The sequence below is a fragment of the Melanotaenia boesemani genome, chromosome 5, assembly GCF_017639745.1.
Source record: "Melanotaenia boesemani isolate fMelBoe1 chromosome 5, fMelBoe1.pri, whole genome shotgun sequence".
Lineage (NCBI taxonomy): Eukaryota > Metazoa > Chordata > Actinopteri > Atheriniformes > Melanotaeniidae > Melanotaenia > Melanotaenia boesemani.
The window spans coordinates 4,415,330-4,430,212 of NC_055686.1; the positions used below are offsets into that span (position 1 = coordinate 4,415,330).

Sequence of the window (14,883 nt, forward strand, 5' to 3'; positions counted from 1 at the left end):
TACAAAACCAGGTTCAAAAAAGAAAAAAACAACAAAAGGTGTCCCATAGTCGGTATACCAAGACCAGTAAAGGTAGAAAGAAAACCAATTAACATAATGTATCCTCAATTGAGGTAACTAATTACCAATAACAATTAACAATACAAAATAATAAACAATTCTCTTACGTATTAGAATACCCAAATACTATGGACGAAAACAAATACTTATTCTAATACAAATCCAAAAATCTTACTCTTTACTCTTAACCTTAACCAAAATGGAGCTTTTTATACAAACCAAACCAAAATGCAATACCAAACGGTAGCCTTCAATACAAACCAAAAACTATTCAAACTACAAACCAAAATCTGCTATAAAACTTAATTCAAAAGCCACTCACACACGACGAGCGTATATCCTCAATTATCTCAACCAAAAACACAACTGTGTACTAAACTTAGGGAATTCTAAATGCTCTTACAAAACACCACCAGGGTTACTCAGACCAGCAACTTCTGTATACAATCCCAATTGGCGAGGTGTGGGCCTAATGTGGCGAGGTGTGGGCCTAATGGTACACAGCTGCCCTGAATGCTGGCACTTCCTCCTCCTTAAAGGCCTGGAGTCCTTCTCGTTGGATGGCAGAGAGGAAGTGCGGGACTGTAGTCGTCCAATAACAGAAGAGCAGGGGTTTCGGAGGTTGGTCCCAGGGTAAGCTGGACTGGAGACGACCAATCAGGGAGGTAGATGAGGAGGGAGGTCACTGCCACATCCACACCCAATTGCAGAGAAGCAACCGAGCAGCAGAATGAAAATTACCACAACCACAGGCCACAGACCTGGGCATGTGACAATAGGAAATTAAGTCTGATAAACTTTATTTATAGTTTCAGACAATAAGCCATTTTATATTTGCATATATTGCTCCGTATAGTAAACACTATAGAGTCTGTTTTATTGTTATTTATTTATTCCTTATTTATTACTTTGTACTTATCCTAACACTTGATATGGACCTGAAAGGCATACACAGGAGACTGTCTGTTAACTTATAACCCTGTCATACCATACACCATCAAAGAAGTTTAACACTACAATTTAAGAAGTAGAAGAATATAACAAATTAAAGATAATTTTTTTTTACATTGAGAGAGCCACTGAATTTCCCAGGGACCCACTCAAATCACCAGCTATGGTGCCGGAGACTCACTACATTGAGAACCTGATCAACATCACTGTTCAGGCTCCTTAAATCCAGTTTTATCTTTCTTTTTTATTTCAGTGTTACCTGCAGCAGCTGTTGGTGATTGAAGAGGGGGTTCCCTGGAAATGGAGTCGGGACAAGCTGGATCCAGATCCCCTCTGCATAGAAAAGGAACTGTGGCCCAATCAGGATGTGAAAAGACTGGAAAAAGTTCAAATGACAACAGAGCACATGGGTCAGGTGTAAACCTTGATGTAGAGTGTAACACTGCCAATAACTCCCTCAGCTGCTCTGAATGTGGTGAAGAGTTTGACGACCAACAATCTCTCCAGAGACATTTAACAGAGAATCCTTTGAGTTGTTTGAACCATAAGAAATGTTTGAAAGTAACACAAAATATAAAATTGCGTAGAGGAGTTCACACAGAGACAAAAGCCGTTAAATGTGATGTTTGTGGTCACATCTGTGGTCATAAAAGAAAACTTGGGCTACACATGAGAATTCACACAGGAGACAAACCATTCAGCTGTGAGGAATGTGGACAAGGATTTACTCAAAAGACAAGCTTAAAACGACACATGAGAATCCACATAGGAGACAAACCATTCAGCTGTGAGGAATGTGGACAAGGATTTACTCAAAAGACAAGCTTAAAACGACACATGAGAATCCACACAGGAGACAAACCATTCAGCTGTGATGAATGTGGACAAAGATTTAGTCAGAAGACAAGCTTAAACCAACACATGAAAATCCACACAGGAGACAAACCATTCAACTGTGATGAATGTGGACAAAGATTTAGTCACAAGTCAAACTTAAAAAAACACATGAAATCCACACCGGAGACAAACCATTCTTCTGTGAGGAATGTGGACAAAGATTTAGTCGCAAGACAAGCTAGACATACACATGAGAATCCACACAGGAGACAAGCCATTCTTCTGTGAGAATGTGGACAAAGATTTAGTCAGAAGACAAGCTTAAACCAACACTGAGAATCCACACAGGAGACAAACCATTTAGATGTGATGAATGTGGACAGAGATTTATCAAAGATACACTTAAGCAACACATGAAAATCCACACAGGAGACAAACCATTCTTCTGTGAGGAATGTGGACAAAGATTTAGTCAAAAGACAAGCCTAGACATACACATGAGAATCCACACAGGAGACAAACCATTCTTCTGTGAGGAATGTGGACAAAGATTTAGTCGCAAGACAAGCTTAGACATACACATAAGAATCCACACAGGAGACAAACCATTCAACTGTGATGAATGTGGACAAAGATTTAGTCACGAGACAAGCTTAAAACGACACATGAAAATCCACACAGGAGACAAACCATTCAACTGTGAGGAATGTGGACAAACATTTAGTCGCAAGACAAGCTTAGACATACACATAAGAATCCACACAGGAGAGAAACCATTCATTTGTGATGAATGTGGACAAAGATTTAGTCACAAGTCAAGCTTAAAACAACACATGAGTATCCACACAGGAGACAAACCATTCAGCTGTGATGAATGTGGACAAAGATTTAGTGACAAGTCAAACTTAAAACGACATATGAGAATCCACACAGGTCAGAGACCTATTCCCTGTGAGGTGTGTGGTGAATTATTTAGGTGGCCTGTCTCTTTAAACAGACACATGCGTGTCCATGCAACATAGAAACGGCACTTTGAGAATGTTTTCTAAAATTTAAAGTGCGTTATAAATAAATTATTATTATTATTGTTATTATTATTGTTGTTATGGCAGCCGGTCATTGCTGCAACCTGAGTTTTCAGCAGGGTTAAACCTGACTGTTTGTGTTGTCAGTTTAATGATAATTACTCATTTCATTTTGGTTTTGCCTTCGATAGCATACAGCTGTTTTGGCTGCTTTTTGAGTTTGAGTTTCTTATCCCCCTATAGTGGGTCGTAACAAAGTGGGGGCTCGTCCGGGAGCTTATTTTCTCGTAGTATATTTAGCACGGTTGGTGTGGAGCAGTGGGCTTTATTGTTCTGATCGAGATGGCTACGTCCGTTGACTTGGAACGGTTTCTTGCGGCTCCTTCCTGTGTAGCTCTTGACTGTCTCCGCAAAGCTGATCTTATGCAGCCTTTTTCCCTGTTGGTCCCAAAACAGGCCATCAAGAGCCAGATGAAGGCTCTACTGGTGGAGCAGTTGGAAGCTTGTGGGGCGTTAGAGGTGTCTGCAGAAGCAGAATTTGAACTCCCAGCCCCGAGATGACTGAGGAGGGACCAGGGGCTGAAAAGTCGGTGACACCCGTTACTCTGCCCCGGTGTGATCCACTTTCCTCAAACAGTTTGGATGCCCGTGCTGGGGCTCGGTTGAAAGTCCGTTTGGAAAGATTGGAGCTGGAAGCCCGCGAGAAGGCTGAGGCTCGCCAAGCGCACATGGAGTTTGAGTTATGAAAGTTGGAAATAGAAGCTGACAAAGCTGTCAGGCTCCAAAGGTTGGAGCTGGAGGCTCAAGCACCTGGCACCTGTCTCTAATTGGGGCTCGCTAAGGCTCGATTGGCCTCAGAGGGTGTCATTAAAACCAATACAATACACTGCATAAAACCAAGGAAATAAAACAAGTCAAACATGCGGTTAAAAGTATAAATAAATAGCACAAATAAAATAACATGCAGTTAAAAAAATAAATAAATCATATATAATCATATATAATTAAAATAAGTCCCACACCCTCTTTGGCCCTGTCACATATGCAGCTCCCCCTCCCTCCATTATACACAAACATGAACTCCCTCATTTCTGTTTCTTAGTACAAAAATAATAAAAGTAACAAACATCTGGCTTGACGCAGCTGTGAGGAAAAGTTATGACTGACAGCCAATTAACACAAAGCCGAGAAGAGGGGGGAGTTGTGATTCCCTGAAGTGGCGGTAGAGGACGGTGCTGCAAATATGGTGGAGCAGCAGTCGCAGGGAAACACAAGAAGAAGAAGCTGCATAACAACAAACCAACACGGTGACCTGAATTTCTGCCCAATGTGAATTAGTGGATTGCACAGCGTGAACAAGTTTGAAGGAATGTCTTTTTGTGCTGCTGTTTTCTTTCTGTTTTTACTTATTAACTGTCTCTAAATGTGTGGAAGTGGTGGAGGTTTAAGCTAACATCTGCATTCAGATGTTACTATTTACTATTGCAGTAATATGTAGCCTATACATTTTTTCCTTTGTTTATACATTTAAATAAGCCTCCTAATTCCCAGTTTGTAACACCTTTAAATTCATTTAAGTTAATTGTGTATATATATCATTACTGGCATTGCTTTTAATTGATGGCTCATTTAATTTATTAATATTTTCCTGTTTTATATGTCGAGAGTATTTTTTTCTTCAAAATATGTGTAACTGTCATTTTTTAAAAATTGCTAAATGTTTTAGCATTTTTTCAGATGGATGAGAATTTAACATGAGCAGTTTAACAGAGATGTGTGACCTTACTGTATATGCATTATAATAAACCACGCGGCAACCGCCGCCTGTAAAATGTGAAGCCTTTGTGGAACTGCAAAAACCTGCAGTTCCCCCTTCATCCACTAGGGGCTCCAAAACAGAGCAAATCCCCATAGACTTCCATGTTAAAAAGACCAATTTCACAGCAGAAATAAACATGTTTAAAGCCTGGTGCAAAAATCCATTTTAGGATAAATAGGTTAAGTTTACCTTCATGATAGCTGTGAGGGGGTGATTTTTTTCCTAACTTATCTGTTTGGATGTTATTTAATCTTGAAATTCGGCATAATTAAGGGCGTGTCCTTTTGATTGACATGTATCCAATATCTGCGGAAAGAAGGGAGAGTGTAAGGGAGAGATTGATTTTGATCCTAAAATGAGGAAGATGCAAAGTCGGATGACTTTTCAATTTATTAGAGTGAAGCTTCAGCTTCATAATGTGGTCGAGTATTTACACCTGTACATAAACAGTGGAATGATGGACATGATCAAGTAATTAAGAAATAAACATGGTGTACCCAACAGCAATTAAAACCCCAAATTTACTTTTTAAAAGACGGAGCACACAGCTGGATATAATGTAAACTGGACTAAGGCTTAACTGTGAACACATTACTTTTTTCTTAATGGTAATGTGTGCTGATTTAGAATAGAACTTTAGAATATTTCACCATTTTTATTTTCTAATTAAATATCCATATTCATTGTATATAAATATAGATAAAATACCCAAATGAGCTGCTCGTCTGGGCTGCCATCCACACTGGCCTCCCTACAGTGAAGACAGACGTTTGTCAGGTCATCTGTCAAAATATTGCTAAATTATTTTCAAACAGGGTAATGACCCATCAGCTTTTATTTGCAGCACAATCTCAGCAATGACAACCAGTGCACTCATAAATGTTTTCAAACTGATTGAAAAACAACACAGTCACTTACTAACATTTAAAATGTGTGTGTACTCAGAGTTGAGTAAAAAGAGTAATTTTTTTACGAACCACATGGCAAAAACACCAAAGGACGAGCTGTCTGGTTGGTGGGGATGGGGCACTGTGTCGCATTGCCACCTTGACACATGCACCCCTTTCTCCTCATGAGGACCCTAACATAGTTAAAACATCCAGTGTAACATGCAAAAAACAAACCTAGTAAGTTATTAAAGACAATCAAGAGCACAATGATAAAACTGAGATACTGTAGTAAAAAATCACTATAAAAATGTCATTTGTTTGGCAAATGTGAAAGCTACATGATTTGGAATATTTCAAAAGATCTCAGATGATCTCTGCATTATATATTAATGCCACATCTGTAGCAATATATGATGATTGTGTTATATTACAACTAAAGCTATAATTACAGTTTACCTTGATGCACCCTGGCACCTTTTTAACTTGGCAGCAGTTTCTCCAAGTGGATCCAGGAAGACTGTCTTGTTCTGTGATGGATATATTACCTGAACTCAACAAAAAACACTTTAATTTTGAAGATATTTTATATAATATACAAGTGATTTTTTCAGGTACAAAACATAGTACCTAATAAAAACCTTTGTCTTGGAAAATATATGTAAGGCAAGGCAAGGCAGTTTATTTGTATAGCACATTTCATGTACAGGACAATTCAAAGTGCTTTACATAAAACAAAGATATTACAGATATTTAGAATAGTAAAGGCATCAACACATAATCAACACATAATCACAATAAAAAATAAATTACATTAAAATGATTAAAAGCAAGATAAGTTAAAAAAAAAAAAAGTTACCGTGCAGATTTCATGCATAGGCGCATGAGAAAAGAAAAGTTTTTAACCTGGATTTAAAAATGTCTACATTTGGGGAAAGTTTAATCTCCACTGGCAGTTTGTTCCATTTGTTTGCAGCATAACAGCTAAATGCTGCTTCTCCATGTTTAGTCTGGACTGTAACATGTCAATAAATATGAAGAAAGTCCCAGAAACACTTCCAACCAGAAAGCAGTGATGGTGTTCATTTACAGCCCCAAACAGCAACTGATATTCTGCAGGGTCCCAAAGAATTAAGGTACATAAATAAGCTTAGAGTTGCAACCATCCACATTAAAGTTGTAGGAATATATTACAAGAAAATAAGTAACTAACCCTCAATCGTGGAATGTTTTTGTTCCATACTGATGTTATTCCATACATGTCATATTTGAAAGGAGCTTCCTTTGGTGACTTCACATTGTGCCGCCTCTGAAGCATGGCCATGTCAGCACTGATGACCTGATAATATTGAGTCGGCATTATTAACTGTGAAAATTATATTATTTTATCTAAACATTAATAACACTTAAGTTATATTAAACCATCACTTTGTAGTTTTTGATTCTTACGTGGCAAGACCGGGGGATTATGTGAACTTCAGTTACACAAAAAAAGTCTGACAATGCCACTCTGGGACTTTCACCTAGAGATTATTAATATTTACTCCACCAAGGCACTCAGGTTTGTTATACTAACGAGGCGTGAGACAAGCATCCAATAAAATTAACAATCTTTATTTAAACAAAATGAACTGTTAAAAATAAATAAAAAAATAGGGCTGAGGCTTACCAGGGGACAGGTGGGCTGAAATGAGGTGAGGGAATCCAAGGAAAGCCACTACAAGTGCTCGTACCAAGCATGCACACTACCACACAACACTCTAAATCACCCCAAAGGCACACGTGAGCAGCAGTCAGACTGGGGGTCACACCAAAAGAGGAGACCAACACCGAGGAGACACCACCACCCCAGCTCTCAGGCCGCTAAAAGAAAGAAACAAAATGTTAAAACAATAAAAGAAGGCAAATACAATAAAATGGTAGCACACCAACGAAATCAGACTGCCTTCAGTAAAAATAAAAAAATAAAATAAAACTATAAAACCCAGGCCCTCATTGTAGGTCACTACCAAACTGTACCAACTCTCAATCCTTCCTCCAGAAGGATGGCGGCAGGAAATGAAACGCCCTTTCCCACCACGGATCGTGGTGGCCCGCAACCCGCTGCAGCTGTAGTCCTTTAGCTGGAGACTCCGTATCAAACCAGCTTACAAGGTGAATGGTCCGGGCCTCCGTTGGGAGCGATAGCAAGGCCGCTCAGAAATAAAACAATCTCCATAAAACACAAAAAGCAAAGCAGCAGCAATCAGGGAGACGATCAGCAGGCGTGGTAATCAGCTGTGGCTCATCCAGCAACGCGCACCGCAGCAGCCAATATCAGCCGCCTGCAGGACGGCTATGTTGTTGGAAGCCATCTGATTTATCCCCCTAAGAAAATAAACATCATAAATGTCCCATACAGACAGGAAACGTGCCCACAAGCCGTGGACTGACCTACCAGGAAGACAGGGTTAGCCACAGAAAGGAGTCTTCAGAAGCAGGGAGTAGTGCGTTTCCCTATAAAAGCACAGCTAATTAAGGCCTGTCCAGCCAGATACACGGTGCAGGGAAAATGAAGCATATGTACAACAGCAGTTCAGGTGTGGGAGCTAATTCAATGTGGTAGCAACGGTAGCCTCCGTGACAGCCGGAAGTCATGTGACCAGCCAACCAGACGAGCGCTTGATGACAGACACTGGCTCTACGCCTGCTTAAATATGTCGCCTTCCTCAGCTGATTGGCAGGAACAGCAAAAACTTACCTCGTACTGCCACACTTATGTTTCAAAGTAAGTGTAGGAGCCATATGTCGGGTTATTTATTTTCCCATATAATGCGTAATAACATGCATGGTGACATCACCGGTGATTGTGGGTGGCACTGTGGGTGTGTTGGCTTCATTAATGGGTACGTTCACCTGTGTCGGGTTTGGGCCTGGAGCATGGAGGCAGGGTGAGCTTAGGGAGAAATTTTCTACTGACTGTCATCTAAATGCACTGTTTTCATGTATCTTTGCATATCTTGAAGATCATCAATCGAAGTAAGTGCTTGCTTCCTAAGATTGTGATATTGGATATGAAACAATAAAACATTGTGATAAGTGCACTACCCCGCGGAGGTATGGGATTCATCCGAGGAGGATGAGGAGGAGGATGAGGGGAGAGATGTTGTGAGAGAGAGGGGGTGTGAGGAGGTCACGTTGTGAAGTGGAGATACTGAGCAGCTGAGACCTGAACCTGTTGGCAAACCAGTTCATCTCATCAGGTCTCTCCTGGCTGTCTGGAAGCTGCCTGCTTGTCTCCTTCCAACCTGTGATCTCCTTCATCTTCGTCCACACGTCCCTCACATGATTCTGCTGGAGTTTGGCTTCCAGCTTCCTCTGCTAGTCGTCCTTCCTCCTCCTCAGTAACACCCTGAGTTCCTGTTGCACCCTCCTCTTTTCTTCCTGGTCTCCTGACCTTAAAACTCTCTTTTTCTGGTTGAGAATGGTCTTCAGGTCGCTGGTGGTCCAAGGTTTATTATTGGGGAAACAGGCCGGGTGGGAACGGTGATTGCTCCACAAAATCTGATGTAATCTGTGATGCAGTCTGTCATCTTGTTGATGTCCTCCCCGTGTGGCTGACAGAGAACATCCCGTTGACTCCAAGCAGTCCTGTAGTGCTTCAGCAGCGTCCTCAGTCCACCTCCTCACTGTCCTTCTGTCCACAGGCTGTTGCTGAGCAAGTGGAACAGAATTTGGGGTCAACAGAATGAGATTGTGGTCTGATCTGCCAAGGGGAGGGAGAGCTGTGGCAGTGTATTCATCCCTGGTGTTTGGATACAAAAGATCCAGTGTTTAATTTTCTTTGGTGGGACAATCCACATATTGATGGAATTCGGGCAGATGTCATGGTTGTTAACCAATACATCCACTAGAGGGCAGTGCTGAGTTCAGAGTTCACCTCCTAGTTCCGACCTCAGTTTCAGACAAGGAGGACCAGACCACCCCAGACAGCCACCCACTGTGGGGAAGCACCCACTGCAAAGTTCCAGCATTTTGCCCGTCTTCTGCATCATTTACATACAGTCTATTCTTGGGGTCCTTGGAGCAAACAGAGTCGTACCAGCAGAAACTGTGGGGACAGTGTTGAGCAGTAAAGCTGTTGTTCGACTCGGGAAAGAAAGAAAAAGGTGTTTTGAACGGCTGCACAGACCCTCACCATCTTTTGCAGTGAATGTACATTTTCTTTACTAATGTAGCCAATTCATGTCATCAGTAGTTATGATCAAACTAAACATCATGCAAATCCTGTAATAGACAAAGTCTGAAATGTTTTAGACAGATAAAAATATAAAGATGATCCTCCGAGGAATCCACTTTACTTGTATTCCTGGAAACACACTTGACTCGGATCATTGGTTATTTACAGGCTTGTGCCAGACTTCACAACAAGCTGTGCTGCTGGCAAACGCAGCATTACTGCATATGCTTTGCTTATGTGTAATTCTCTTTATTATGGCATTAGAAGCATCTCTCCACTGCCTCCAGCTGGCTCAAAACGCTGCTGCCCGAATGTTGAATGGAAAGAGACTTTGACCATATGACTCCCGTCTTTGCTGAGCTTCACTGGCTTCCCTTTAGTTACAGGGTTCAGTTTAAAACGTTATTAGCTTATAAAGCGCTAAATGGCTTGGCTCCTCTGTATTTGTCCAAGCTTCGAACCAAGCACGCTCCGATTAGAGCTCTGAGGTTCTCCTCACAGTTGCTTCTGGAGGTTCCTTGAACCAGATATATCTCTAGAGGTGAGAGAACCTTCTCTGTGCTGACCCCTAAATAACAAAGTGCTCAATCCATCTCTGCTTTTAAATACTTGCTTAAAACACACTTTTTGTCCTGGGTTTTGATTCCTAGTCGAGATGGCCAATTATAGCAGGTGTTTTTCTTACTTTTAAGTAACTTAATGTGTGTGTGTTTTCATTTTTTATGGTTTAACTGTATTTATTTTGGAGTGTTTTATTGTTCTGCTGTGCAGCACTGGTCATTGTAAACGTGTTGTAGAAATAAACTTGAACTAGAACTATAAATCTGTATGAAGACTGGATTTTCCCTCAGAAACACATCAAGTGTGACAGTTAGACAACACCGCCCTCTTGTGGTTAAACTAGAACATTGCTCTCTAAGGACTGAGTCTGAGCGGAGAACTTTGATGGAAAGGTAAAATAAGCTTGGTCCTCCTGTAACATCAGTGTTGTCCTCAAAAAGGACTCTGGAGTTTACTGGTGTGAGTCCAGAGAGGGAGCAACCAGTAACAGCATCACCCTCACTGTCACTGGTAAGATCAGACTGTGGAGTTAGTGGTGATGAAGCTGTGTGGAAATGGATGAAATGCTGTAGTTTGTCAAGTGTAACATAATCAGTCATGGAGAGTCTTTTATTCTGTAAAATTAAACATGTATAAACTTTATAAAGCAAAATGTTTCTTTAACTCAACACTCAATATAAACACACACACACACACACACACACATTTATAACGGGTGGGACCTGATTAAAAAACATAAATTACAGGCTTTGTATTTAATGAATCTCGATTAATCACATTTTAATAACATAAAATTTGACTCAAAAAGCAACATTTTTTTATTTAAATGGACTTTAATGGACGACTGAATCAAATAATAGACACAGACATTAATATTGTAAACTCAACTTCTAGTAATGTCTGGAAAAAATGTATTTAATTGCATTTTAATTAAAAACAGTAGAAACAGTAATTGAAAATGTCCTTGTCCAAACCTGAACAGACCTAAGTCTGCTAACTCAGCCTCTTCTTCCTGTGTCCGCTCTGTCCGACCACCGGCCAAGATGCTGCTGCTCGTACCTGTTGTCCTGCTTTGTCTTTGTCTCTTTTTGCTGACTTTGTACTTTCTGGACTGGTTTATGATGGCCAAACGCTTATTAACACGGGATCCCCGATGAAGAGCCTTAATCCCTATCGGGACGGGTCCTCCCTTGCTGGCATCCATTCCTCCAACACTGCGCCGCTTGCCCTGCGTTCTCCGTAGGAAGAAGCAGCGTCACCGAAGACGAGGAAGACGCAGCGGCACACTGGTTAAATTTAAACCTCTGCTCAGGTGGGATTGTCTGCTGGATCTAATTTATTTGCTCAACTTGGATTATTATGTTAACCATTTAAAAATGAAAGAAACGTGGAGAGAAAACTTCTTACAGAGAAAGAGAAAACGGCGTCACGTATAGTAATAACTTTTCTCTACCTATTTAATATTTCCGCTGCCACCACCTTTGTTTATCCGGTCTGGTCCGGTTTCAGAGGCAAAGGGAGCACTCACCACAACCCACTTGGAGTAACTGACTACAAAAGTTTATTTAAACATAACAAAACCAAAATCTATCATAAGACGTCCGGGCTGGCGGATCAGCAGAGGCACTTCAACAGACTGCAGCTCCTCCGCTGTCCTGTACACCAACTCTGCACACAAAAAGAAAGCAGGTCACACACCCTCAAAAAGGCACGGCACACAAGGCTTCCTGCCAGCAGTACACTGCAAATCAGGGGATTTACTCCCACACCACCCCAAGAAGAGCCACTACAACCATAAGTAAGCAAATAAAACAACCCTTTGGTCACTAGGCGGAAGCAAAGTGCTGCTCATCCAGTTTAGCTGCCTCTTTTGACTACTCGCCGACTCAGACGATGTGAATGAAAATCCTAAAAAGAGTCAAAATAATCAAAATACATCGCTTGGATATCCAATGGACTAATACACATAAAATAAGGTATGGTTAAAAGAATCAGACTTATCTGTCTGACGACAAGACCCCGCCGTGGGGTCTAGATACAGGAATTTCCCACAAGGCAGGAACGCGTCATCAACTCTGCGTCAGGTCGGACACTTCGGCTGCAGGCTGGACGGCGTCTCGTGCAGTTATTATCAGGATGTCGCAGGGAGCTTAGGCCCGCAGGCAAGGCACACTCTAATCCCGGTCCCTATCGCTGTCTAGGGGAGGCACCCGCCTCGCCTCCTAGCCAGCACGACAAAGCTCCCCTGCTCAACTGTCTTCGCTGCCGGCAGCACTACAAGCTGCGAACAGCACCCACCCGCCACGGTGCGCTTCTCCAGCTCCAGTTCACAATCGACCAGCTTCTCTCCAGTTTCTGCACCCGTTTCCAGCCTCCTTCCTTCTTCCCTCACCTCTCATTTATCTCCTCTCAATCCCCCTCGTTGTATTCAATCACTCCCCCCACAGGTGGATCACATTACTCATCAAGCGTCAGCTCCACCCACACTACAGTATTATTACAGCAATACGATGAGTAGCAAAAAGCTGCTGTTATCATGTGACTTTATTTACCGTAAACAGTTTCTCAGTAAGGATGGTGCTAGCCAAGGAAAGAAACTCCAGTCAGAGACTCGAACAAATTTTAAATAAATTTAAATCTCAGTTGCTCCAGATGGAGGAAAACACTGGAGTTAAACATTAAAAACAAGAATAAATACACTTGTAAACAATAAGCTAAGAGTGACACGAATCAAAATACAAATAAAGGAGTTCAGTAAAAAATAAAATAAAATAAAAGTGTTTATAAAAACTGTACTCGGGTAAAAATGAAGCAATAAAACAATAAAACAACAGAAAGCCATATAAATAGGTGGTAAAAATAACAGAAGATTATTTGGTTAAATGAGCAAAAATCAAAACAAAATAAAATTCAGCTATAAGCTAAACTAAAAAGAAAGGTCTTGAGCCTGTTTTTAAAAACATGAACAGTCTCTGCAGCCCTGAGGTTCTCTGGCAGGCTGTTCCACAGACGAGGCCCGTAGTGGTGGAACGAGGACTCACCATAAGTCTTGGTTCTGACTTTGGGAACAACCAAGAGGCCGGTACCGGAGCATCTCAGGGTCCACCAGGGTTCATAATCTAAAGTAGGTCTGATAAGTAAGAAGGTCCAAGACTGTTATGAGACTGATTATAAGACTGATTATGAGACAAGTGTGTCCATTTCTTCCCACAGACAGGGAAGTTGTTCTTATGGTTTTAAAGACATTTTGTTTACAGTAAACAGTAAACACTGTGCAGACAGGCAGCGATGATTCGGCTATGATGTTTGTCTATGTTTACACGGTGAATTAAGAAATGCTAAAGTAAAGTAATAAGTGACGTTACTTTTCAAATGCAGTAACTAGTAAAGTAATTTCATTACAATTTACAGAAGTAACGAGTAACTAGTAACTAATTACTTTTTTAGAGTTAAAAAAGGAAACTACCCCAACACTGTTTAAAAGGTTTAAAAACTGGCAGGCATAGGGATCGCTACTGTTATCGATATGTAAGTTAAAATCACCAGTTATTAACATCTTATTATATTTTATGTGTGTGACTGATAAAAATACAGAAAACTCTTTAATAAAACAGGAAGGAGGGTTTGGTGGTCGATAAACTGTGATGAATAAAACAGGCAGCTTGTTAAAAACAAACGATGCTCAAATGTTGAATAATTAGTTAATGAGATTATTTGTGCTGATATTGTTCGTTGTGCAGTTGAAGCTGTTCCACCACCTTTTTACCTCCCCTGATAGAAAATAAAAAAATTAAATTTGGGGATGAAGCTTCAGCGCCAAGCAAGGTTTCAGTTAACAAGAGACAGTCGATGTTTTTATCTAAAATCAGATCATTAATAATAAAAGATTTGTTTAACAGTGACCTGACATTTAAAAAGCCGTGTTAAATGATGCAGGAAAGTTCGGTTCTGAGATCACTGGTGTGGGTTTTGTACCTGGAGTTGTATGAATGGGAAGGAGACATCTGACAGTAGGGATGTATTGATATGGAGAGGGATGGTTATAGTGTCTACTGGTGATGTGTACTGGTACATGATGTGTAACTGGGGAGGATCTAACTGGGGAACTGTGTTCTGGCTGGACCATCAATCAGAGAGCTTTGCAGGAGTGGAGGGTGAGTTCTCTGTTCAATGTGAGGAGATGAGAACCTGTGTGATTTGGATGTAGACCATCTGGTTTGAAAAGGTAAGGTCTATTGTAAGAAGTGGTGAAGGTGTTAATGTATATCCCATACACTGACAACTTCACTACACTCTAAGAAAAGTCAGTAAAAATACGGGAGAAGTATCGTAAATATTTGACAGAATCTTCCGTAATTACCTTTTAAAGGAGCTTGTTCTGTATTCCTCCACTCTGTCTTCTTCTTGTGTGTCATTGGCGGACAACAAACAACATTTTAGTAGTGTGTTATTGCCACTAACCGGTAAGGACTGTGGATCAGAACAGGTAGGCCACAAAAAATATTGGAAAAAGAAAACAAACAA

The 14,883-nt window shown here is 40.9% G+C and overlaps 2 protein-coding genes across 2 annotated transcripts in view; both read left to right on the top strand.

Moving 5' to 3' along the window:
* Positions 1 to 14,883, top strand: part of LOC121640415 — a 601,409-nt gene that overhangs the window by 24,937 nt on the left and 561,589 nt on the right. The window lies entirely within an intron of this gene.
* LOC121640542 (gastrula zinc finger protein XlCGF8.2DB-like) lies at positions 1,693 to 3,301 on the top strand (the record flags this gene model as incomplete). The annotated part of the gene is made up of 2 exons (XM_041986367.1): positions 1,693 to 2,016; positions 2,262 to 3,301. Coding segments are annotated over 2 exons (933 nt in total), but the record flags the coding sequence as incomplete, so codon positions are not given.